The 27726-nt window shown below is 39.9% G+C and overlaps 1 protein-coding gene across 2 annotated transcripts; it reads left to right on the top strand.

Moving 5' to 3' along the window:
• Nucleotides 1-1965: 1965 nt before the first annotated feature.
• Nucleotides 1966-27525, top strand: mapkap1 (MAPK associated protein 1). Of its 2 annotated transcripts, none has more exons than XM_070989207.1 (12): nt 1966-2146; nt 4063-4560; nt 8002-8091; nt 8655-8803; nt 9710-9882; nt 9988-10164; nt 11904-12013; nt 16557-16664; nt 17089-17229; nt 19753-19890; nt 23497-23594; nt 24471-27525. In XM_070989207.1, the coding sequence occupies exons 2-12, from the start codon at nt 4278-4280 to the stop codon at nt 24591-24593; spliced, it is 1590 nt and encodes a 529-aa protein (XP_070845308.1). In that variant the 5' UTR covers nt 1966-2146; nt 4063-4277; the 3' UTR covers nt 24594-27525. The 2 variants fall into 2 exon arrangements, with proteins under 2 accessions (XP_070845308.1, XP_070845306.1); XM_070989205.1 differs by lacking the exon at nt 1966-2146 and adding an exon at nt 7655-7693 and having other exon boundaries at nt 4146-4560.
• Nucleotides 27526-27726: the final 201 nt, after the last annotated feature.

The raw sequence follows: 27726 nt of genomic DNA, 5'->3' as shown, positions 1-27726 counted from the left end.
CCATTCAACCCAAACAGCATTAGTGAGGTCCAACACCAATGTTGGACGATCAGGTCTGGCTCATAGTCTGTGTTCCTGTTCATCCCAAAGGTGTTGGATGGGGTTGAGGTCATGTTCTTCCACATCAAACTGGGAAACCCATTTCATTATGGAACTGGCTTTGTGCACTACAGGGGCACTGTCACGTTGAAAGAAGAAAGGGCCAAAAACAAATTGTTGAGAAAAAGTTTGAAAGTACACTATAGTTTCTGACTATGATAAAAGGTGTAATTTTGTCAAATAAAACATGCCTTTCAAACCCACCAGCAGGTTGTTTTGTTCGACAAGGTGAGACACTCTGTGAAATATAACTAAAACAGAATGTGATAATTTGCTCGTCCTTTTTGACATATACTCTATTGAAAACAGCACAAAGACAATATATTTAATGTTTGACCTCATCAATGATTTTGTAAATATCTGCTTATTCTGAATTGGATGCAGCAACATGTTTCAAACAAGTTGACAACTAAAGACTGGGAAAGATGCTCCAAAAACACCTGTTTGGAACATTCCACAGGTAAACAGGTTCATTGGTAACAGGTGATCATCATGATTGGATATGAAAGAGGCATCCTGGAAAGGCTCAGTCGTTCACAAGCCAGAATGGAGAAAGGTTCACCACTTTGTGAACACATGATTGTATAAAGGATATGACTACATGGGCTCAGGAATAGTTTGTAAAACTGCTGCCAGTAAACACAGTTTGTTTGCAATGATTGCATTCTGTTATAATTTATGTTTTACAAAGTCTTCCAACTTTTTTGGATCAGGGTTGCATCAAAGGATTTTTATCTGTGCAAACTGTTGTGACACCTTTTTGTGCATCGACCATCAAACGTAATGCATACAGTGTTCATTTCAGTCTCAGCTGCACTGAATGGCCAACTTTGAGGACCTGCTGTGTGTGGTTTTAGCTTTCTGGATTTCTACATACGGGGCTGCACGGTGGCGCAGCGGGTAGTGCGCGTGCCTCACAGCACGAAGGTTGCCGGTTCGATCCCCTTTCTGTGTGAAGTTTGCATGTTCTTCCCGTGCATGCGTGGGTTCTCTCCGGGTACTCCGGCTTCCTCCCACAGACCAAAAACATGCTCACTAGGTTAATTGATGACTCTAAATTGTCCGTAGGTGTGAGTGTGAGTGTGAATGGTTGTTTGTCCTTGCATGTGGCCCTGCAATCGGCTGGCGACCGGTTCAGGGTGTACCCCGCCTCTCGCCCATTGTAGCTGGGACAGGCTCCAGCCCCCCGCAACCCCGAAAGGGATAGGCGGTATAGATAATGGATGGATTTCTACATACAGCTATGCAAAGCCACAATTAAAATGGAAATCATTGGGACATTAGAGTGACACCTGTATTATTACATTAGGTCCTATCTTGTAGCGGAACCTCACTTTTGATTTTATTGTTTGTTTATCTTTGATTATATGATGATTTATTTATTTATTTATTTATTTATTTATTTATTTATTTATTGCAGGACCAGACTCTCAAAAATGAAGTAAAGCCTCACACAGAATGGGAGCTATTAGATATGAGTTTAAAAATATGTTGCTGGTCATCAAGTATTTGTTTGTTAACATGACATATATTTTAAATAAATTTATGCTTAATCAAGTGACCATAACCTAATTAGTAATTAACAAGTAATAATACACAATGCTCAATAATCACGAGAAACTGGTAGGCAGTACAGATCCACAGTTCATTTTTGCCCTGTGACCCCTTAGAGGGTTAATCTGGCTTCACCTACATCTAGCAAAATACCAGCATTTCAGCTCTACACTTTCTACACTATGCTTTATTCTATCCTTGAATTCAATCCTTTTTATGTAGAACAATTCTTAGCATAAAAAGTTTAGTAATTAGTGGCTATTTGACCAAAAGCTAAACCGTCTTTTATTCTGAAGAAAGGGAACCGGAAGCGAAAATAGGCTTCTACCGCTAGGGTGAGCACAGCAGACTGGCTTGACTTGCAGTTGCATTATGATATAGCTGTAGTGTATTATTACTAATGAAAAGAGTTACTATCGCCACTGGGAATATGCCTGGATAAAATGGGACAATTGTGGACATTTCTTTGCTTCGTCGGACGTGATTTTTAAAGGTGGGACGCCGTCATGAACTAACTACTCTGGCAAGCTCTGATAGCAGCTAACCACAGCCAGCTGCCTAAAGAAAGCTGCAGTGGTGTTAGCCTCAACAAGCTTACAGCTAAGTACAGTCAAGCAGTGCCTTTTGCACTGACATTCGTAGTTAAATGTATTTATAGTCTATATATTAAGTACCCTTGTGACTACTTTTAGGTGAAGTCAGGGAGACGTTGACTTGGCTAATAGTGGAGTTTTAAGTTAGCTAGTTTGCGAGGTTCATCTGGGAAACACAATAGCTACATTAGCTAACGTCAAAGCTACTGGGAGTTATCTCCAGTTATGTTTCGGTATTTCAAAGTATCACTAGGCATTAGTAGTAAAGAAGTGCCATTTGCTTTAGATGAGCTAACTATGTAACTGTCAACATGTAGTGGTTTCTTTCAAGTGACAAAGCAAACTTGACAAACTTGACATCCTACTACAGCTTAGCTTTAGCTGCAGTTAACATCAATCGGAGAAGCTTTTTGAAGGAACTGACTTTTACAAATGGCACAAAGCCTTTCACACGATGGAAACAGCTTTATATAATTATTACAGCATGTTGCTGTATGTCTGGTGTTTGTTTGCTAACGTTAGACCAAGTCATAGCGCTGCTGTGTGCCACAGCATCCTGCTCCTCTTAGCATGCTAACAGTCAGGCTAACGTAAAGCCGTGGGGTGGGTTTGTTTTGCCCTTGCTCAAAGCTCCCATCTCCGTGTTGAAATTACCAACAGCTTTGTATTCACGGTGTAAATACTCAGGACAGGCAGGTTTATGTTACGTAAGAGACCATCTGTTTACTGGTCAATACAAGTGTCCAGTGATGACTAACACGAATTTAAGCAGTCAAAGACAAAACGTCAACATTCACACCTCAACATTATATTATTATTGACCGGCTCCAAGCTAGTCCAAATAGCCTGTATGTCCCTGACCAGCGACATTATTTAGCCAAAATAATAGTGATTATCTAAAACATTAAAAACAAAAACATGATGTAACATGTTGAAGGGTAGATGATTCTATAAAGTATCCGGATTCATGAATAGTGGACTCCCTCATCGTCATAAACTCACTGTACAGATTTACACTGTAATGCATAAAGTGTCCATATTGTATATTCAGACTGTAGGCTGTTCACAGGCCAGTGTTACCCACATTGGACGAACTGAAAATCTGTGGAGCCTAAGTATTCATCAGACTCTGCTACTTGATTTAGGCAGCTAATAAAATATATGCTCTTGATTTTTAGATATGTTGTTTACCACCAAAGTAATATTTATTTCTTGGCTTGATTATAGGTTGAGATTAATTCAGTCATCTAGTACTTTTAGAACTTGACCCATAGCAGGGAATAAAGGTCAGGTTATGCACCAACAGAGCTATGTATAAGGTGTTGTCAGACCAGTTTGAAATCAAAAGTGTTGCACTTGATCGTTCAAAGACAGGATGAAAAGTCGGCTGTCATAGAGGGAGGGGGAAGTGGTACCATATTGTTTAAACATGGGGATAATGGTGCCAGAAGGAGTTGTGTCAAGAATGAAAAAAACAGACCTTGTGTGAGAGGTTTAAATCCTGACTCCTCTCTCGCCTCCACACACAGCTGGTCAGTGATGGCATACAGTAGACATGAGTGTCAGATTGTGAGTTTGGGAAATTACGGTAGTGGTCCTTCCTTCAGCATTAAGTCATCAAAATCATCACATGAACAGGTCCCAGTTGTAGCCTGTCATCAGTAACTGAGCTTCAGAATAATTTTTAATTGTAAATTTTAGATTTTAATTTGTAATTTTTTTTTAATTTTTTTTTTTCAACAAATTTGCCTCTAACACTCAAGCCTAATTCACCATTTTCAGCCTGCTTCATGCACTAACTGTTGTCTCACTTCAGACAGGTACAGGCACCTGTCGTGCCTTGGGTGGAAAGAAAAAGCAAGAAAAGGAGATGGACAAGATGACTGCTCTCCACTTGTCATCAGCCACTACTTTAACACTCTCAGAGAGAGACTGAAAGGAAGTGAAACTGATCATCTGACATACAGACAAGAGAGTGAGACAAAGAGAAAATATCCAACACCTTAAGCCACTCTTGATACAGCAGAGCAAATGGCTTTCTTGGACAATCCAGCCATTATTCTGGCCCACATCAGACAGTCTCATGTGACCAGTGATGATACAGGAATGTGTGAGATGGTACTAATAGACCAGGATGTGGATCTGGAGAAGTGCCAGCTGGCTCTGGTGCCTGGCAGCAGCTGTGGGTCAACAGGGTCGGGTTCCCTGAGCGAGGGAGGCAGCAGCGTGACAGACAATCATGCCTGTGACCTCTCCCAGTCCATGGACATCACCTCCAGCTGGGACTTTGGCATCCGTCGGCGCTCCAACACAGGTAGGCTCATCTTTAGGCTCTGGCTGGTTAGCAGGACAGGCTTTCTGTCAGGTGCACCTCCTTCTTGTCATTATGGTGGGGGCAGTCAGAAAGCCTGTTCTGCTGTTTTTGGAGGTGGTTTGTGTGTCTAATCTGGGCCAGTGGTTTAGTGAGGCAATTGTGTGCTGTTGTAGGTTGCTGCTGCACAAGTGGAAAGCATGGGGCTACATTGCAGTTTGTTGTGTAAATGTTAGAATTTCTAGGAGGTGAGTTTTCAAATACTTGCAATTCTTCTGCAAGAAATGGTCAAAGTAGAAGAAGGCTTGCTTCTTCTGTTCAGGGTTCTACTCTGTTTTATAGTGGTAGCACCCTGCCTTGCCTGAAATAGAGAGCATCCCCACTCAGAAATGATTACATTTTATGACTCGTAATATCAGGCTTCTTAACCTTTTGACCAAACAAACAGTGGAACTACATCAAAAAGCCAACAAAAAAGTCACCTGAGAGACACTCATTTAAACCAACATCTCATAAATTATTATGATACCAAAATGAGATAAGTTAGGATCTGTCTGATTCAGCTCAGTGGGAGATTGATTGATGGATCAGGTCGTACATTTACCTGTCAGTGATTAAACAGAGCAATGTGTTGCAATGCCAGGGAAAAAGAAAACCTTTTGAATTATGACAAAATGGGAAAACTTGAGACAAATGGCTCCATTAGTCAGTCAGTCAGGTGCTGATGTGAGACAAAAAAAATTACTGCAGGTCATCAGACTGAAGTTTGAATCACAAGCTGGACAATGTAAATGTATTAAGAGTGGCCAATCGCAGTGCTGCAACCAAAAAGCCTTCATGCAGTTCAAAAAGAAGCTTCCCAGAGACCCATGTTATAGAAGTGACTGTTCACATAACATCTTCAACTGGAATCAATGTCAGTTATGATGTTTCATGTCATGAATTTTTAATCCATGAACTTCTACAACTTTCCCAGAACTTAGGAAACATAGTTGAAAAGTTGATTTGCTGGTCCTGAAGCAAAGTGTGTGTTTGTGTGCTGTTTTTATTTGGTCTGCGCTGTACTGTACATTTTATCTGCTTCAGCTTCAAGCTTTGATTATATTTCTACTTCTCTTTCATTTGGGACAGTTTTGGGACTGGTCTTATTAGTTCACATCTGATGATGTTCGTGGTTGTCACACCTTTTATTTAGTTTTAGTTTTGCTCTTTATGATGTAAGTGTGGCCGCAGTACGCTCAACTGCCTAGACAGGTAAATCTACACTCGTGGGAAGAGATGCAGTGTTTTTTTCCAACACAAGAAAAGTGGCTCTCAACAGAGTCCTCCAGATTAAATTAAATGTTTGACAACCATATGTTTGAGCCCTGGAATGAATTAGTGAGTCATTCTTCTCCAGTACAGAGATGGAAAACATTTTGGATGAAAGATAGCAAATCAAGGTCCTTTGGTTTAGGGATGTCAGTTTCGGTTAATTTTGCTTTCAATACTCAGACAGTTTTTAACTGGTAACTAACTGGTTAATTTTGAGCTTTGGAGCATTTCTCAGTCAGTCGTATCCTGTGTTTTTGGATCCTGTTCTGCTATGTATTTGTGTCCAAGTGGCTAGTCGGGACAACAATTTTTGAAATTGCTCCAGCATGAACGAGAGCACTGCTGCCATTAAATGGGCTGCAATGTGATCTCTGTTCAGCTACTCACTGTCAGTGTTGGTCCACTAAGTGTTTGTTGTTTTTGCCACTGACAGGCTCAAGGAAAAGATTCTTATAGAAATAGATGTTTTTGTAAAATAGTAAGACCCTTTTTGTTGAACCAGAAACAGCCATATTGTTCTCTCCAAAGCCACCAGAGTCCATTTACAGAAACATCATTCTATCATCATTCAAGCTTGACGGAAACAAAAATAAAGCTCACCAAAACCTTCTTGGTTGATCCTCACACTGCTCAACAATTATGACCAACTCGGATTTGGTCAAAATTAACCCTTAATTCACCAAATTGACAGAAGGGCAAGAGAGAGGGCTGAGAGACTCAGAGAGGCAATGGGGGACAACAGTATGTAGATATTTTCACATCTAAATCGGGAAGGACATTATTACCAGAGACTTAAGTATGACAGTCTTAAAGAGGGATTCCTGGCGAAAAACAACAGAAATCCTGTTCCTTGTCAGCATTGATGAAGTGACAGGTAGTTGTGATGTAGCTTTCCTTTGTGAGAGCGGTCCAGCAGTCAGTGGTCAGAGTGAGCTTGTCAGCCCTGGCTAGCTTGACTTTTAGCTCATCCTTCTCAAACCATTTTTCAGTGCATTTAGTCACAGTAGCTCTTGAAGGCATAATGTACTCGGCCTTGATGTAGCAAACTAGTGCTTTGAATCCCTCGCCCTCTACCACATTGATTGGCAGCATATGGGTCTCAATCATACCACCGTTACACACTGGCACACTCACTGTGTGATGGCCTTGGCCTGGAGTGCATCACACTGTGTGTGTGTGTGTGTGTGTATGCAAATTAACCTACAGACCGATATGCATAATTGCTGAATCAACGATTAAGCATTGACATCCCTACTTTGGTTTTGATTTGTGTACTGAGAAAACATCCAGCACCTAATTGACAAATTAATGAGGCATTCTATATACCAGGCAATAAGTATTGGTCTCTTTTCTTTGTCACCGGTGTCTGAATTCAGTCTTGGTCACCTGATGTTCTTGTGTTAGCCTCTTAATTCTCAAGGTTTGGTGTCCTAATCAACATCAAATCATCAAATCAGTCATCAAATGAGTACTGTGTTTAAGTTGGGATGTGGGTGTGTAATGGGATGTGTTGTAAAAAATGCACACAGTAAGTTTGAATCAAATGAAAAGAGTGTGAATCTAATTTAAGATACATTCCACTGTTTTATTTGAAAGGTAAATGTGGTTTTGGTGATAGAGGGAGTCCAAAGGTAGACGGCGTGTCTCCTTTTGGCTCCCTTGACTTTTGTGCTAAGTTTGGTGGAGTGCTGGTCATGGTTCTGGGTTGTGGCTACAAAGCAGCAATCCTCTGAGACTTTCAGACCTGACATTGAGTACTGACCTGTGGTGGCTGTTTCATCAGGACTCCGACAAGACAGCCGCGAGAAACCTGGGGCTGCTGGTAAGATCAGAGGGATGAACAAAAACTATTTTAGCAAAGTATGCAACTTCTCTTTGACGGTAGCTCTTCTTTGTATGTGTACTGTACATATTTGTGTGTGTTACTGTAAAGGGTGTGTCATGTCCTTTTATTCTCATACTGCTCTCACAGGCTCAATGAAAGATACACATTTGAACCGAAGTATACAGTATAGTGGTATTTCCATGGTGTGGTTTATGTAATGATGAACTTTTCTATTCCACCATATTTTCAGCGTCTTTGGCTTGTTTGCATGTGAATGAAACTAAAAAGTTGCTCTTTCTTTTCAGCCCAAAGACTTGAAAGGTTAAGGAAAGAACGACAGAACCAAATCAAGTGTAAAAACATTCAGTGGAAAGAGAGGACATCTTCCCAGTCAGGTAATGTGTCTTACCATTTTTAAAATGCATATTAAATTAATCAAAATTGTTACTCTTTGGGTTTTTGTTTTTGTTTTTTTTTTCCCAAAATCTTATGTTTAACTTTTCACTTATTACTGTAAGTGTAAGTTTATTCTGAATGAAAAGTCTGCTGAGCAATCTGAATGTTTACATAATTTTCTATGACCACTGAATCAGTACATAAGGGTAGTGTTTCCCAGCCTGGGATCAGGACCTCCGCAAGGTGTGGCAAGAAGAATCTGAGGATGAGATTTTTATGCATGCCCACTGAGATAGCAAAGCAGGAAAAAAAAAACAATTCAGCCATAGCAAATTTGTCTTTTTTGTGTTAATCACTGGATAAAACAAGGAATCAAACCACCTTTTCCTTAAACTGGTAAACAACTGGTAAATGTCTGAAGGAGATGTTGCTTTCATGCCTAGATGTACAGATTTGTGTAATAACATGCAGCAAAATGAAGCAGTATGAAGAAAGTAATTACTGACTTCACTGTACTTGACAATAACCAAGTGTTTGCATGTTGTTTATATTGTCTGTCCAGTGGAGGATCTGGGGACCCTGTTTGAAAAACGGGACTTTAAAGACAGGCCGCGGACAACAGGTACAAAATCCACCCTTTCACTGCGGCTGGAGCAGTGTCCTCAGCAGCTCAACAACCCCTTCAATGAATACTCCAAATTTGATGGCAAGGTAAGTTATTCAACATTAAAGGATCCAACCACTTTAACTACGTGTGTCATACCATAGCAAAGGAAAAATGCCATATTCTGGATACCTTTCTCCATTTTTGTGCAGAGGGAAGAAGTGGAGACTCATCGTCTATTTCAATAATAATGTCATTATACATTATAATGTATAATGTAAAACTTGTGAATTAATACACAGAAAACCTCCAGTCTCATGAGCACACAGGACTGTAGATTTAGGAACGCAAAAACACTGATTGTGATTATTCATAGTTTTACATCATACATTGTGAAAATGTCAATTTTAATTTTGATTTTTCCTAAATATATAATTAAGAGATATGTTGATGGTGATAATGATTACATTTTAGTATAATTGGTGTACATTGGCTCTACTTTTGTCTTTTGAAAAACAAGCATTTCATTGTAACTGACTCAAAAAAATGAAAAGAAAGGAAGCTTTTGGAATGCACCAAAATAAACACCCACAATAAATCACATAAGATAAAAAACTGCTACTCCACAGCTTTCCAGGGGTCTAAACTTCCCCCCATTCCCCCTGTTTATTTATGTATTTCTTTTATTTAATTTGTATGGATGGCTGTGTGTGTGTGTGTGTGTGTGTGTGTGTGTGTGTGTGTGTGTGTGTGTGTGTGTGTGTGTGTGTGTGTGTGTGTGTGTGTGTGTGTGTGTGTGTGTGTGCACATCATCAATTTAAAAAATGGAACCAAATAGCAGTACAGCAGACAATGACTGCTGTCCGACCGTCGATTTGAGAAAGCTCCCTGTCAGAGTACCAATACAGTACAGTACAGTTTTAGGTCTCTTATGCTGTCAGTGTTTGTCCTTGTGCTCTCTGTAATAAGGGTTTTTATATGCATGATGTAATCACTGTCTCTTCACCTTTTAGGGCCACATTGGCACAACGGCTACAAAAAAGATAGACGTCTACCTCTCAATGCAGATTGCTCAGGAGAAAGTACATCCAATGACAGTGGTGACCATCGCCAACGCCCGCGTCCACGACCTCATCGGGCTCATCTGTTGGCAGTACACAAGCGAGGGACGAGAACCCAAACTCAAGTAAGCACAAATAGATTTTAACACCAGTTTCACTGAATACCAATTTCTAATTAGTAACAAGCTCTTCTGTTTCTTTGCTCACCTGTCTGTCACATCTCTCCACAGCGAGAATGTGAACGCCTACTGCCTCCACATTGCTGAGGATGATGGCGAGGTCGACACTGACTTCCCTCCACTGGACTCTAATGAGCCAATCCATAAGTTTGGCTTCAGCACTCTGGCCTTGGTGGAGAAATACTCCTCACCTGGCCTCGCTTCCAGACAGTCTCTGTTTGTCAGAATGTAAGTATGCTTATAATCATCAGGGCTGAACATGTGCATGTTGTGTTTATCCTGATTTTGAGCATGTGGCGACATAACAGAGCATCATGCTGCAATGTTGGGTATGTTGGGTTTATGCTGTATGTACAAGTAGTGCAAAGATGAATAGATATTAGGGCTGAACTAAATGTATTTTTTACAAGTTCTATATGGAATATTTGCTATTAATTTGCCAGTAGGAGGTTCATATATTGGTTCTTATGTCTAGAGGACACTTAGTGCATATTTGTGATTTTTGTCTTTTTTTTGTTAAACAAAGTTTTGTAGAAACACATTTATACAATATAAATTTTTTCTCAATATGTATGTAAAATAAGTATCGTTTTGCTATTGGCTCTGAATCTCAGTTATTGAGTAGTATTGCACACTTTTCAAATGATACCCAGTCCAAGTGGTCTGGTAATCTTATCCTGCAGGTTTTCATTGCAAACAAGCAAACATTTTCAGATCATATTGTGGATTGTGTAAATAGATACATAGAAATCATTGGACTTTTTACAGGGTGCAGCTCAGGTCAGTCATTTCTTTGTTGGGTTGTGCTGCTTCCTGGCACACTCATCTGGTACTTATATAAATTGTTTTTATTTCCTTATGAAATTGAAACATTTGTTAGACCTGGGGCCAAATGCATAAAACTCTGTAGGGTCACAACTAAAGGTACTGTATGTGTACAAACAAAGACAGAAATATGCATGCATGCACATTGTTTTCATCAGATTTCTAAAGCTGTGCATACACTTGATTCTGTTTTATAAATCTCAGTGATTGTGCACATGCTTCATTTCCACTGCTACAGCCAGCCTCAAGTGGACATAGAAACATAGTAAAACATCTGTTTGCATATCGATGCTTGTGCCTGCTCCACCACTCATTAGACCTGTCAATGACAAGAACGGCAAAGAAGAAGTGCAAGTGCAACTGAACTCACTGTTTCATCAGCGAGGTTCCCCAAAAGCATCAGAACGTCTGAACATCATTACACACAGCTGAGGCTATTTAAAGCAACCATAACACTAATCACATGTACCAGTAAACCATCATCACAGTAATCTCTCATTACTGTGATGACTTATCATTATGAAAAGTCAGAAGAATGATCAGTGATTCATTATAGAGCTCATAGTGAAAGAGATAGTGCTTTGCAAATCAGGATCAAATGAAAAGTCACTAAAAGGGTGAAAATTGTTAGATTTTGTCTACCGTGTGTGCCACCAATCAAAATACACAGTGGTATGTGTGGCAGTCATTTCTCACTTTGAGGTACATTTCCTAAACTCATAGCAAATAATATTATTTCCAACCACATTGTATAGGAGCAAATGTTATGTTGAAGCTACTCAACAGTGTCTTTACATATCTTTCATATCACACAATATAATATTATAGTGACTGTTAGTCTGTGCATTGGCTCCCCAGATAACAGCAAAGAGATATGCAGTAGTCAAAGCTAAACAGAGTAGTTGGAAAACTCATAACACACACATCAGGATCACACTCAGAGCTCGGCAGTGTGTGCAACACAAAGGGAGATTCTATTACTGCCAGTTTACTGCTCAGAAGCTCAAGCCCCACATGAAGCATGCCTTCACTTGTACTGTTCTTGGGTCCAGTGGAGTGTTGTTTACCATTTTTTCTTTGTCTGGATGATTGAGATAAGTCTACAGAGGCATCCTTAACCTTTTCCACCTTTTCCCTTTTAGAAATGCGGCTCATGGTTTCTCTCTAATCCCTGTGGACAGTCTGAAGGTAACCATGAAGGAAATTCTTCAGAAAGCACTCAAAAAGAGGAAAGGCTCACAGAAAGGCTCAGGTAATGCCACTTTTATCACCCTCTCCCTCAAATGTAACCATGGAAGCTGTTGACTGACCAGATAGTAGTGATATCTTCTTCCATATCAGTGAGTCAGTTCGTTTTGTCTTTAGTTTGTTTGGCTCTCTCTCATCATGGATGTTGGTTCTGTGCTGAGATGACTCCAGCCGCTGTTCATTAGCGGAGGATCCATATTTCAGATATGGTGATGAGGTTGTTGCCTACTGTCTGTGGCAAACTGCCCAGATGGTAACCTAATCCACCCATCCCTCCCATCCTCAACTCACACACACAGATGTGTGTACTTCCTCGCACACAAACAGTCAGAGGAGGGCTATTGACTCATTTACATTTAGACGAGTATTGATCATTCACTGTATTTACGCGAAACAATCAGATTCTTCCTGTTCTCTCTCACACACATTCACGTTTGACAAGGACAGTCCAAGGTCCTACAGTGTTGCTGTGTTTGAATAGTGATTTCTGTCTTCTCACTAGCATTATAGACAGCTGATTAATTCGCAGAATGTGATCAGCAACCCTGAATCACATACTTGGTTATTGATATGACACCATAACATACCAAGATGTCTTATTTCTCCAGAGGCAGTTTTGTTTTCAAATCTTTCTATTTGTTGTTCTGTAGATAAGACTTGAGCGCGAGGGGAAATCCACATGTTACAGAAAGAAACTGTCTAAACTAGGAGTTTTTAAAGGCACATTTCAAACACATTTGTATATGTTCTCTACCGCTTTAGACCAGAGCTTTTCAAACTGTTTCAAACTGCTCCTCTAACTGCTGAGCATGTTGATAAGTGGGCCAAATCAGTGAGTCAGACTACAATAACTAACTTTGTGTTGTTTTTAGAACACCAGCATGCATTAGTCCCTTTCAACTCCCACAGTGGCTTTGCCTCAACTCTCCTGCTTTCCCCTTGGGGTTTAAAGAGGCCATATTATGCTCATTTTCAGGTTAATTCTTTTATTTTAGGTGTCTGCTAGATTGCCTTAATTAAAAAAAAAAAATCACAGAGACTTCCTCATACTATTCTCTGTGTCTGATACTCTCTGTTGTAGCTCCAGTCTTCCTAAAGGCCCTGCATGTTTTAGCAGGCATCTGATCCATAGCAGCCTTGGCCTCACTGCCCAGCCGACCACTAATGTTACGGCTTTGCATCAGTCTTTCTATGATGTGAGCAAGCTAGCTGCTGGGTTCCACAATGTCACAAAACAAAACAAGAAAATGAATTCCTGCACATTCTTCTTTCTTTCACATGTAGCTATATCGTTTCTCCTGTATGACTATCACAGGGGTATAATCCAGTGGATTTGTATTGTCTACATAGTGTGTATTTCAGTGTATAAGACTTATGTCTGCAGGACAATATTGATCTGAAAGAAAAACAAAGCAAAATGCAGTTACATGACACTTGAAGTCATTGGAACAGGTGTGCTTACAACAGACTGCTTTCTTCTCTCCCTCCCTTTGAATGCCTTCCTAATCAGGTGGTGAATTAAGGATATCTGGAACACTTAGACATTCACAAAAATATCACAGCATAATTTGGAAATTCTGAAGCCAACACCAAGAAGAAATAGTGTTAGAATAGTGTCAGACCCTGGCAAAAATGGGGATGAAAGGAGCAGACATAGCTGACTTCAAGAGGCTGTGAAATATGATGTGCTGGAAGGCTGCAGAGGAATATAAAACGATGTTGCCTGTGCCAGTAGATAAGGCTTTATTGAATGGTGCTTGTGCACATCATCAGGCAAACTGTGGTGACATTTGGATAGGAAGGTGATAGCTGGGACTCAGATGATTGGCTGTGTTTGAACTGCAAATGAGCTGCCAGGGCTCTGGGGAAGTGAGTGGAAATGCCTGATCTTTGCACAGTATATTTCTACTAGATACTGTACAATATGGACTATGAGGATGTTGCCCCCCTCACACACAATGTGTGTGTGTGTGTGTGTGTGTGTGTGTGTGTGTGTGTGTGTGTGTGTGTGTGTGTGTGTGTGTGTGTGTGTGTGTGTGTGTGTGTGTGTGTGTGTGCTCCTTTACTGTGTAGCAAGAATGCCATATAGGATAGCAAAATATGTAATAATAATTGATAAGCCTCGAAGACATGCCAAATAATGTAGTGCCTCACACCTAAATAATGTAGCAAGAATGGCTTAAAGCATATCAGAATGTGTAATATGATTAATGTACCTGAAAGAGGTACCAAAATTATACAGCGTTAATCGATGCAAAAAGATGAAGTAGAGTGATTGCACTCAACTATGGGTATGAGAAATAATATTTATATGAAATAACAGAGTTGAACTGGCATTAAGTTCACCTCAGGGCAGCACCCTTAAACATGGGAAAATGATTAATTATTTATTAATTCATGAATTCAGTCTCAATTCTGGAGCTTGCAACTAAGTTCTTGTCTCATGTTTAGTAACTACACATAAATTGCTAATAAATACACAAATTAGTAAATTAGTGCAGCCGTGAATAAATGCAATGAATACTGTGACCTCTTTTACATTAACACATTGTTTCCCTGCTGTCATTTGATTAATTGCTATTATAATAATATTGATTGTAGCTACTTTAATACATGTGAGTTTGATTGGTAATATTCATGATATACAGAAATCTAGTCAATTTTACTTTGAGGTTTGCTTTTCTCTGAACCCTGGGGAGACCTCAATAACAAGCAGCTTTATTTCATTTCAGTATATCTCTATAGAAACAAGGTAAAGTTTCAATGATGCTTTGACAATGTATAAATGTATAAATGTATGTGAGCTGATTTTCTGGTTTTCTTAGTCAGATAAAAAGCAGAGTCAGGACTGCAGTCCCTCTGTCAAACAAACGTCAGCAGATTCTTTTTGTGCGATGTACCTTTTAGATGAGGTTCTCCTGGTGGCATCAGAGGCATGGTCTTTTCTTACTCACCGGGATGACATTTTAGAAACCTGCAATATTTGTTTAAAGGGTAAATGTCATCTGAAGTCTTCCCTAATTGACCTGTTGCTTTCATTTCTATGTATTTCCTTGTCCTTGAAAGGACAGAAATGTTTCAGCCCAGCTCTGCCCTTCTTTGAATCCGACGGGTCCACTTTCAGGGAATCATACGAAATTGCAGCACTGCCGTTCATTGCAGAGCAAATAGTATGTCTCACATTCCTAGTGCGCCAGTGAAGTTAAAGTTCTTATGTATTTTCTTAGGCTGCACCATTGTTCCCTGAGCTAGTAGCTTGTACAATAGTGTCAACAAAACCAAAGAAAAATAATGGCTACTGCTTTGGCTGACTCCTCAGACAGTCTGTTTTATACATTTATTTTTTTTTACGTTTGTATTTTGTTATTATGCATAGGCAATTGTATCTTGCTCTTTCTGACCTGAAGATGTAGGTCTGCATTACAGGCAAACAGATTATCTGGGAATATAATAATGGACAGGGAGAGAGAATACACACACACTGAATACAAGCCAGTGTTGGGACTGAGGTGGAGTAGAGCTGCAGTGACCCAGATGACATTGGTCTTTGATGAGTGTGACAGCAGCCAGAGGGCAGTGGTAACCCACAGACGGAGTACAACAAGTCCAAACCTTTCACTTTTCACTCATCTAATCAAAGTTCAATTTGTAAGACATATTAACATGATTTCTGTGGTTATCAGACAACAAAATGTATAATGAACATTGAAGGAAACAGTGATCTTCAACAAAAGTGCTTGCTGTGTCTTTGAACAGTGTTGAATAGTGACTACAAAGTTACACACAGGCAGGCAGTGTGATGCAGCCAGGGTATGATGGCAGGCATTTCACCCTGCTCATGAGTGTGGCTATTTAGAACCAGCATAAACATTTTTGACTTCAGACGTGGTTGGACAACATATCAGACAAACTAGTTGGTTTAAAGCATCCTAGACTCCCAACTTCCAAGTGTTGGTGGTTAATATGATAGAGATGGGACTTTTCCTCAAACTGGAACTCAAACTGACATGGTAGCAAACCAGTTGTGAGAAATTTGGCGCTGAAAAAGAGGACTCCAGGCCAAAAAAGGATCAAAAACATTTTCTGTCATTTATCCAGTATGTGTGCTTGTTACATATTTACATGGATATGCATTATGTTTAATCTGTCCGTTCAGTTTAAATCTTAATGGTTTATTAATACTTGGATGCTATTTTTGTACCCACTATACATACTGGATATCATAACCAGTCCTAGCACCGTAGACACAAAGTAATTGGAACATGGTGAAGTCAGACAGGTCAACAGTCATAAGCAGTCAGATGATTAGATGGGTTGGAAACAAGCCAACAGTTAAGCCCAAGTTCAGGAGTATGGTCTTATCATTACTGATGGACTGATGGCCAAAGACTGAACTGAAAGTAAGATGTAATAAAAAAGACTTATCCCTTAAGATGAAGCTTGGCAGCATCGACAAATATGAGAGTTGTCCCCCATCCACCTCTAAAACTTTGAAGAAGAAAAGCTAAGGTGTGCTGCTGTCGTCTGGCTCCATAATTCTCCAACAGGGCCCATGTATCGTCTGGAGAAGCAGACAGAGCCAAACGTTGCAGTAGACGTGGACTCCACACTGGAGAGCCAGAGCACACTGGAGTTTTGCCTGGTCAGAGAAAACAGTAAGTAATCCCAGTAGATTAGTTGGCTTTCGCTACCACTCTAACTGCCTTATCTTCTCAATGAATGTCTCCAGCTAGTTATGCTCCACCAGCTTCACCTCACCTCGTGTGTCCAAACTTGCTTACTGTAGATGACGTGCCCCTTCTTCCTGTGTTTGGTTTGTCTCATTGAATAAACACACCCTTGTCATTTGTCAATGCAGCTCAAGGAAAAGTGGGTGTGTTTGTTTGATGCAATAGATCTCCCTGCTAATATAAACACAACAGAATCATCATCACGTAAAGATTAAACTTCGTAGAGGACTGAATTGAGATTGTGACTGTATTTTGATTAATTATGCAGTTATAGATTATGGATGGTGGTTAAAATCAGCACTTTATTTATCCGTTTTTGTTTTTTAATTGGTTTGCCTTCTGTCTCCAGGCTCCAGGGGTGAGGAGAGCTCAGAGGAAGACCCTCCTATTGACATCACCACAGTTCAAGACATGTTGAGCAGTCACCATTATAAGTCCTTCAAGATCAGTATGATCCACAAGCTGCGCTTCACCACAGATGTCCAGCTAGGTACACACTGCTTACTTCAGACTGTAAAACTCATTTTTCTTCAGGTCCAAAAGTAAAAAAAAATGTCTGCAAAGACTTTGCATAATTGATTGTGTGCAATTTACAGTGATATTTTTGGCAGATTTACCACTCCAAATTCATTGTCATTCTTTATCAATGGCTCCTTGATTCCAGACATAAAAAGACAAAAGTAGTGTCTAATTTTTTAGCTCACTTTTCAGTGTTTGTGGCTGACTCATTTTAAAATGAAACCCTGCTAAATGGTCCTAAATATGCACCTGATGGCTGTATACATGAGATCATGCTAACTTAGCACCATGTAAAGAAAATATGCTTGGACAAGCATTATTTTCAAACAATAGGTTTCACTCTGACAAGACGAAAAGCTTTGAGGAAGAGTACTGACCGATGAGTTTGGCAAACTTATCTTAACTTCCCCAACTCAACACAGAGCAGGACAGAACCACAAATGTTAGTGTGAGCAGACTGGCAACTCTGATTTTGTGTCTGGGACTGGCTGCTACGCAGTGGGTGTTACAGTCCTTTTGTGAAGCTTTTTCCGATATAACTCATAATGTTAGCTAATGATATGCTGATTCTTGGCCTTAGAAGTCTTGGGTTACTATTGCAGCTTGCAAGCTAGCCAGGTATGCTAACATTAGCTGCATATGGGATCAGACAAATTAATGTTCACAGTCCAAGTTTTCATCATTTTCCAGACTACTATGTGGATGAACAATCCAGTTTGACTCCCAGTCAACTGATGCTGCCTTTGATTGACACCTGGGTTTGTCTCATGTGTCTTTATTTGCAATCCTCATATTCAAAGATGTGAGTGGCAGCTGGCAAACCTTGTGTGTCTTTTGTGTTTGGTTCAATAGTCCATACCTCCTTAGTGAAGATCATGGAAGTGCACTCAACACAAATGTGTAGTCTATAATCAGATTCAAAAACAGAGTGATATTCTATAATTTAAACACACAGCTGTCACCACTGGTGGCTTTGATGGAGCTTGAGGTGTCCCCATTCTGTCAAGTTCCCCTTTTCAGGGACCTTCACATGCTGTTTATTACCATTTAAAACAACAAAACAGGAAACTAAACCGTGACGATCAAATGAAACTAGGCTTTTCAAAGAATTTCCAAGTACATGTCAGCTCCACAAGGATGTACCATCAGCAGGGTGCACATACAATATTTAGCTAGAAATTGCTAAGAAAAATAAGAACTGTGTAGAACAGTCAAGAAGAGTCTACAGCCATGCCAGCTAAACAACATTGTAATTAATCAACAACAAGATAATGGAAAACCGATACAAACAAATACAGTCAGTGGGACAAATCTATAGAGTCAGTAGTGAAGGGAGTGACTGAGTTTAAGTTACAGGAGACTTGATTTAGAAATGCGTACATGTGATGTATTATGCAAAGCATTTAAAGTTACAGAAAACATAGAATTCATGATTTTCCTCACAGAAGTCTGGGCTCCAGGACAGTATGGTTGTTCACATTAGACACAAAAACAATCAACTACAGCCGTGGAGACAACAAAGCCTTGTGTTCTGGGTTGCTGTGGCAACACAAACATGCCCCATAGTGTAAAGGTAACGGAGGAATCTCACAGTTATAAACTGTAAATCAGACCTCTTTGGGCCCTCAACAACCAGAACTAAAAACAGAGCAGCTTTAACAAGTTCAGCCCAACAAGAAAACAAAAGAAAGGTTTGTTTGTGCTGAACACTGATGGATTATCAATAACAGTACACAGATCCCCTCAACAACCCCCAAATGAAACAAGCTCCACATTGCAATCTGTGTGTGCAGGTGTAACAGATAATCAGAAAGAAAGAGAAAGAGACAATTTAACAATGCAGCAAGCTGTTGAACGTTACATGTGGTCCAACACTGAAACAAACTGCCGTTATTATTTAGAAAAAGTCCTCACCCATCTGAGCTCCACAAAATTCTGACAAGAGCTGTAGGACCTCCACCTGAACTAAACAGTTTACAGCTTAGTTTGTTTGGTATCCGCATCTGGTTGCAATACATGCTGCACGCACATCTCTTCCTATGTCACTTGGAATACACTTAGTGGAAGCTTCATAGTGAAAAATCCACCAAATGTACATTTGACCTCATAGTGCTGCAGTGCTGCACTGTCCACCCACAGACAGGGGGACATCACCTCCTGTCAACTAGAATTAGACTAACAACTGTCAATTACACATCAAGACGCCCCATGAAGCAGTGTTCCCTATTTCCACCTCTTATTACCTTTGATGAAACAGGCTTAAAACCCAGAATCTGAGCCAGAAAATACAGATGATAGCATTTCGGTTAAAAAGATACAGAATAGAAGCAGTTTACCGCAATTGGACATTTCTCAAAATGCAGCAGTTAAGTCTGTCCATTATACAATTTAAACACAGGTTCAGGTGCTCTTCTCTGTAGTCCAACAGTCAGTGAGTGATTATGTGTATGACATATGTTTCTATTCATAAACTGATACGCAACTTTTTCTGCAGGCATTTCAGGAGAGAAAGTGGAGATCGATCCTGTCACCAATCAGAAGGCCAGTACTAAGTTCTGGATTCGGCAGAAACCCATCTCTATCGACTCGGACCACCTCTGTGCCTGTGATCATGTGGAGGAGAGAAGCCCCAGTGAGTGGACCACAGAAACAGGAGCTTCATTTTCGCTTTGTACATTATATTTGCAGCAGAGGCCCCCTCCCTCATGTAATCCCTTTTCTTCCTCAATTCATGTTTGCACACATATACAAATGGATCGCCTGCACAATGTAGAAGTGATTGGTTCTACGTGATCTGTGGACATGATTGACCATGATCTGTCCTTTAGAGATAGAACCTCAACCTCAAGGTCATTTAGTAGCTGGTCCATACTGTCCCATCCCCATTCTGGAATAGTGACTCCCATCCCGGATAATTCCTGTATTGTTTTTTTTTTTAGATGGAGATAGTCTCTAGACAATGTGATTTTGATTTAATATTCCCACTATCCTTTTCAGATTACTTTTACACAGAAATGGAAAGAGTACTGTAATATAATCAAGTATAAGTACTGTTAAACAAATTTTAAAGTAGTATTGTTAAAATCTACGTACCTTGATGAAAGTAGAAATTAAGTTGGTTAAAGTGTACTCTGAGTTAACGTTACTGCGTTACATTTTGGAAATTATTGGTGATTTATGGTGCTGCTCTTAAAGAACACCTTTAGGCTACAGTTCCACTCAGTGTCAGTCACTAGTAGAACAACATCACGTCACCGAGCCCTGATGTCCAAACAACAATAAATTCAATTTGTAGAGACAGATTTTGTAGCCAGTGCATACCACTGATGACCAATTATGAATATATAATGATGCAACGCAGCCTGGTTGTTGATGCTCTTTGTTCAACTTCTTTGTCCCCTCTGTGCTCCTCAAAGTTTTTGAACATTTTGAGGCTCTGCAGTGACAAATGTGATTGAAATATAAACAGCAGAAATGCTTCAGACACCTCACTGAAAGAATTTTCTCAGTACAGAAGTCACAGCTAGAGGATCTACTGTGAGCATTTTAGCATTTAGCATTTAGCCAATCCTAGTGTGTGCCTGTTGGTCACACAACATCTTGGGTGTGTTTGATTTGTGTCACTAATTTAATGCACCTAGGTGGTGCATTAAATTAGATCCATTGACCCACAGGTTGCCCAAAAAATGACAGCCTCTAGTGTTGCTTTGTGTTGCCTGTAGCCCTGTCTCCAAAAGCAGATCTGGAATTTTTAACTCTTTCTCTGCTGTTAAATTCAGTACTGCCCTCTTCATTCCAGCTAATTTCTCTGGCTTACCTCTCTCTGCATGTGACCTGTTGAGTCATTTTAATAGTATGTGTTCCTCCCTCTTAGATGAAATCACTCCCTTTAAAACCCCACAACTCTAGCCGCCTCTCAATACCCCAAATAGAAAATATTTGGGTGCTGAAGCAAAAATTCTGCAAGGTGGAGCAATTGTGGAAATCATCAAAATCACAGTTCACTTGGAACTTCTCAGGTCTCTACTCAGTGCTTTTAACACAGAGGTTAAAAATTCTAGGGTTTGATATTTTGCTGCTTTAATTGATGACAATGAGTCCAACCCAAAAATCTTGTTCAACATTGTGAGCCGTGTCACTGATCCTCCCTTGGGCCAGATATTAGAAGCCATCCCTCAGAAATGCAAAGGATTTCTTTCCTTCTTTTCTGTGAACATCTGAAATATAAGAAGTTGCATTTCTTCACTGGATTCTCCAGCTACTCTTGGGGAGCCCTGAGCAGTTTCCCTCTGTTCATTTAATCTGATTTCTCCATCTATATTAACTGATTTGGTAAAGAAAAGAAAATGAAAACCTCCACCTGCCGATTAGATGTTCTCCCCAAATATCTAAAGGGTGTTGTTAACAGCGTCTTCCTCTATTCTGCAAGTTTTAAACTGCTCTCGCCAGATTGCCTTCCTGTATCTTTAAAAACTGCTCCTGTGCAACCATTTTGAAAAAGGCCATCTCTTGATTCCTCTGATCCTCTTACCAATTTTAGGCCTATACCTAAGCTCCCATTTTTTGAAAAGGTTGTAGCAGATCAACTGCTAGCTTTTATTCATGAAAACATTATCTTCGAGAAATTGCAGTCCAGTTTTAGAAGAAAAAAAAACATAGTAATGAAACTGTGCTTCTTAAGGTCTTGAATGACTTATTGCTGCCAGCAGATGCAGGCCATAAATCCATCCTTGTTTTCTTGAATCTAAGCGCAGCATTTGAAACCACTGACAGTGATATCTTCTTGAACATGGGTGGGTATCAGTGGCACTGTTCTGCAGTGGTTTAGGTCCTGCCTAATTTCAGCCTTGGCATCACTGATACCAGGTCAGCTGCAACAAGTGTTCAGTGTGGGGTGCCCCAAGGCTTGGTGCTGGGTCCAATCCTCCTTTCCATTTAAAGGCTCCCTCTTGGCCACCTTATACAGAGACATAATATCAGTGTACACTTTTATGCAGATGATTTTCAGATCAATCTAAGCAGTGACCTGATAAACAACTATCAGAACACTGTCTAAAGTTTATTATTATTAGTAGTAGTAGTAATAGTAGTAGTAGTAGTAGTATTTTACAATTAGCACACTGAGCAGTGGCTCAGTCCAGAACATCCGTGCATTGAGTAGTAATAATAATAATATAATAATAACTTCCTACAGAAGTCACAGTGTGCAGACTCAGTTGTGTTATTTAATGCATGACATTTCACAGAAGAAGAAGTGAGTTGAGCCCATTTTTACATTTGCATTCTTTCCTGAGTATTTTAAAGACTTCCTGTTCGCTTGGTAGCTGTTCTGGAACTTTCCACGGTGTCTTCCAGTCTTCTTCAGCAGGCAGAGTTTCTCAGTTATCAACTCTTACTGATGAACACCTTAAGATATTATTGAAAACGGCAGAACAGCCAAATGAAAAAGAACAGTTTGGCTTGTCTGGTCATACTGTGTTCGATTTGATATTCACGAGGGGAGAGAAAAGATTCATTGGAATTAGAGCAATATTAATCTGTGTATTTTGCAGACTGTTGTGTCAGAAGTCAGAGTTATACTCTGTGGTAAAGCAGAGCAGGAAACTGGTAAAGCTGCCTCTCCAGCAGGCTGAGGTGGACGAAACACAGTAAAGAAAGGATCAGTATTTAATCTGGTTTATTTTAGAGGATGCCAGCCCATTAAAATATGTGCGGATTGGCCCATAATCCGATCCTTTGGTTCAGCTTGGCCACCTCTAGTCAACAGGCTCTGTCTGAGGTAACTGGATTACATTTTTTCATGGTAAAGCTGACAGCCAATGAAGTCATGAATACATTCATATCCTGTGAATGTCCATTTTGCCTTTTTAGTCATGTCAACTTATTTTCATATTAAGTGTCGTGCCAGTCTTTTTCTTATTATAGGCCGTCCTCTCTCATGCCAAATTAAGTTGACAGTTTATTTAATCTTATTAACAAATGTGTGTTCCATGAAGAATCAGATGGCTTTTTTTGTGTAAATTTTCTTTCATTTTTTTTAAAATCCTGTTCACATCCTGCAGCCAGTCTTCTTCCTCAGCTCTGATGAGATCTAACACTTATGTATTTACATCTCAGATCACACAAAGACATGACTTACGATTTGTACACAGGGAGAGAGGGGGTGATATGTGTGATCAGTGCATCATTTCTGTCCATTTGTGTCTCATCAAACATGGTTTTCCTCTGTGTCTTGCAGGTCATGCAATATTTAAGCTCACTTATCTCAGCAACCATGACTACAAGCCTCTCTACTTTGAGTCTGATGCTGCTACTGTCAATGAAATAGTGCTAAAGGTGAGTTCTGGCTCGATGTCTGCACTGTGTGCCCTGTTTCTCTTTTCTAAGGACAAAGTTATAACAGTTTACACTTCTGCATAAAAAACTAGTCAAGCTCATAATTCAAATTTTTGTCTTTGTCTTAAAAAATAACAGTAAGAGAACCATGCGAGAGAGAGAGACAGAGAGAGAGAGCGATAGAGAGCGTAACCAGTAATGCCAGTGCTTATCCATGCTACAGTCTTTAATAATGTAGCCCTGGGACATATACTGGATTTCAGTACCCATCCCTAGTGTTATGTCCTCTGTGTGTCTGGAAGACCGGTCTGAGAAACTAATGTCAGCATCCTGGATGTGTGGAGTTTGACGGACAAGTGTTCACCAGGCATGGAGAGACTTTTTATCATTTGCATTATGGGAAATTTCAGGTCCACTGTTTGAGGTGCTATACCCATACTCGCCACTAAAAGTGAGCATGTAACTGCCTCTGATGATGTAATCCATTACAATTTATTAAACCACTCTTTTTTTCATCTATACCATATGAGTTCCTCAGATCATGTTCCTCATGGCCAAAAATGTATTACTACTTTAACTTGTGTACAAAAAATATTCATTTACAAGCATGAGTTACTAATTTTTGTAACAACTTATGAAGAATGTTACCCTGTAAACTTCAGTGATTGCCCATAAAAAATGAGATTGTGATGTTATATTTTGCGAGGCAATATCATATTTCAGTGCATCAGTAAGAGCTTACTTTGACCCCCTGACAACCAGTTTCTTTAATTTTATCCACAGTAAAAGCCTGTGAATGTCAGACATAAAGCTGTATCTACCAAATAAACATTTTCAGGCATAAAGTATTATGCTCTTTACCCTGTTTCTTTTCAGGTGAACTATATCCTCGAGTCCCGAGCCAGCACATCTCGGGCTGATTACTTTGCCCAGAAGCAGCGGAAACTAAGCCGCCGGACCAGCTTCAGTTTCCAGAAAGAGAAGAAGACTGGCCAGTAGACAGAGTGAAGCTGCTCAGCCACCTGTCTGTCTGTGTATATGCACAGACAGATGCATAAACGAGGCCTGACAGTGTCATACACAGACAGCATCAGGCTAAACAGAAGCGGAGGCTCACAGGAAAGTCAAGTCGGAGGAGACGAGAGTGACAAGCAGAAAACGACCGGGAAGACATGTCTCTAGTTGGAAGCCTCCATGAGCAAAGAGAGTCCACGAGCAAAAACAAACTCGTTCTTTTTGTAGGACAAAGGAAAAGACTTTTGGGACAGAGTTTTGGCTGCCAAGTCACCATCAATTCTTGTTCATTCACTGCCTCTGAATTTAAGCTCTATCCCTTACAATGGATTTGTACAGCTTCAACAGGTTGGTTATGTACAACCAACAAACAAATCAAAGCTACATGCTACATCTTTGCTTCCTCCATCTTTAAGAGATTTAACGCAACAATATGAAAAGAAATCTTCACATTTTTAATGTACTGTACATAAACATTTTACATTCAGGAAATTAAATAATGATGATGTAGAAATGAAATAGCCCAGTCTGGATTTTTAAAAACACATCAATGCCCTTCTGCCTTGAATCCAGATAGCAAAACCTTAACATTACCTACACTCAGTTGCCAGTTTGTTAGGTGCACCTAGTTAAAACTAATGCCGTCTCACACAACGGTCCTGCAACAGATTCTGCTTTAATTAAGGTTATAATAACCACAGCGAACACCATAACCTTCATGAAGGTAGGGTTTAATGCAAGAATTTTGTACTGGACTGCATTAGCTTTAGCTAGGTTTACCTAAAACTGGCAAGCGAGTATGACAGTGTTGATGCAGGATGCTTTGGAAGAGTGTGATTATGGCACATTCTTAGGATTTTAAACAATGGGTCATATGAAACCTTTGAAGAGAAATGGTCTATTTTGTCTCAGTGGATTAATCAACACAGCACACAGGGAGGTTACTCATAAGACGTTTGAATGCCTTGGCTATATGCTGTCTTCATCTTTTCTCATTCAGCAGTGAACCTGACAGTGACTGTAGAAAACATGGCTGTGTCATCTGTGTCATCACTCATTGAAATGAGGCTCTTAATTGTGCCTCACACGTACCACCATTTTGAAGGTAGAAAATCCACATTAAGGCATTGCGGTGGTGCTGAGGTCGGTCGAGCATGATATCAGCGGAGACACCTGAGTCACCTCCGTCAAGCCAACAACCCACCAAGAAGTCTCTTAAAACTTTAAGGTACCCTGTGAAGTTGTTTACCACTAGTAGTGCCATAAAGCAATGTTTAGAAAACAAAGCAGTTGACACAGTACGGATTCAGGCTATTCCACTGAAAAATGCTGCCAGCAATTCAAAAGGTCATGAAACAAACAACAGCAGAAAGACAAAAAATCTGCTTTTTGAATGTTGTAACAGAGGAAATGCTTTCAGACTTTGTTATGGTGTGTTACAATCAACAAAAACAAAGACAGGCAGTTTGTTGTTGCTTCTTAGTCCAAAGCTTGTGAATGATTTAGCATGGAGCAAATCTTTTTTTTGATTGGCCAGTTATTTTCTGACATTGACGCCATACTGGCACATGACAAAGTAGTATTAGTGGTAGTGTTTGCTGAGCAATGTGTTTCCACACCAATTTTTATTATTATTATTATTATTGTTACTACTCGCTTATTTAAATGAAATCACAGAGAATTGGCAGAATAGAATTGAACGTGTCTCATGTCACTGGGTGGCAGAGCTGGCTTATTTTCCAAGATTCGGTTCACAACCAATGAGATCTTGTCACATCCATTGAGTCAGTCTGTGTTATCTCGGTAGATTCAGAGCATATTATTGAGAAACACTAAATGTAGATACACTGTAACTGGTGATGAAAAAACAGGGTACTTTTAAAGTATAGTTTTAGATATTTTCAAGTCCATCTTAATACAACACTCCCATGCCATATATATATAATATATATGATGGTGTATGTGCACACCATGGTTACCATTATCATTCCTTCCGTCCATACTGCTGTGACCTGGCATCCCTTCGAACAGTGACCACATTGTAAAAACGGGGGACAAAATCCACAGCCCTGTGCAGTTATGCGAAAGTGAAGCTACCGTGAGGTTCAGCTGACGTAAGGTCCTGATATGCCACATGTGAACATGGTTCTGTTCATACCACATTGGGTGTCCGCATACACAGATATGGCCAGTCCATACAGTCGTGATTTTAGGACAAGCAAAATTCTGTGTGTGTCATTTGATGAAATTACAAAGTTACACAAATCCTCACAGCGATGTGACGGGATAAGTATCATTTAGCCAAATTAATTGGGTATTTTGTTCTGGGAGGAGGTTTGGAAACTGTGGGGAATACGAATGCTGGGTTTAGAAAGTCCAGTTCCATTTTGTATGTGGTTTTAAGTTTGTGAAATTTCTGGATGCAATGAGCTCTGTGGCCAACAAATCCCTTGTCAAATCTTTCATTTGTTTTCTCCATTGGATCATACCACTCGCATCTGAAAAAGGAAAAAAAGCTGCTAACATATGCTAACACATGCTAACACACAGTTCACAGTTAACTAGACTGACCTTGACTTAAACAAACCAAAGTGTGGATATACTCAAGCAAAGACAACCAAACAACTCCCAAGTGCAATATTTGCAGAAGTGTATTCACAACAAAGTCCCTGGCTTAAAAAAGTATCTTGTGTCCACCCTGTGAAAGTAAGAACTTGCTCCTCCTCAGCCTGCCTCCCGTGCCACTCTGTATTCTGTGACCTGTGACATTTCATTTTCAGGTAACCTAAGAACATTGTGATTGCTTAAAAATACTATTATTTCTGCTGTGTTGTTTGTACTTCTGCAGCTGCAGCAGTGAGGAGCAAACATAGCTAAAGGAGAAAGTCGGGACGGGGTTGATGAATGTGTTGTGGTTAAAAAAAAAAAAAAAAAAAAAAAAAAAAAAAGCCCTGCACCCTCTCAGCACAGTAGATTCTCTGTGGCTCACTTCATCTTTTTAAACTAAAAGACATCATTCGTAGAAGAAACCTACCCATTTGATTTGACTAATTCAGACTGTTAAAGCCATATTTTCCCACATCTGAACTTAAGAATGCATTTCTGCACAGAATGAGAA

Source organism: Chaetodon trifascialis, chromosome 20, assembly GCF_039877785.1.
Source record: "Chaetodon trifascialis isolate fChaTrf1 chromosome 20, fChaTrf1.hap1, whole genome shotgun sequence".
NCBI classification, from domain to species: Eukaryota; Metazoa; Chordata; class Actinopteri; order Chaetodontiformes; family Chaetodontidae; genus Chaetodon; species Chaetodon trifascialis.
This window is presented reverse-complemented; position numbering and strand designations above follow the sequence as displayed.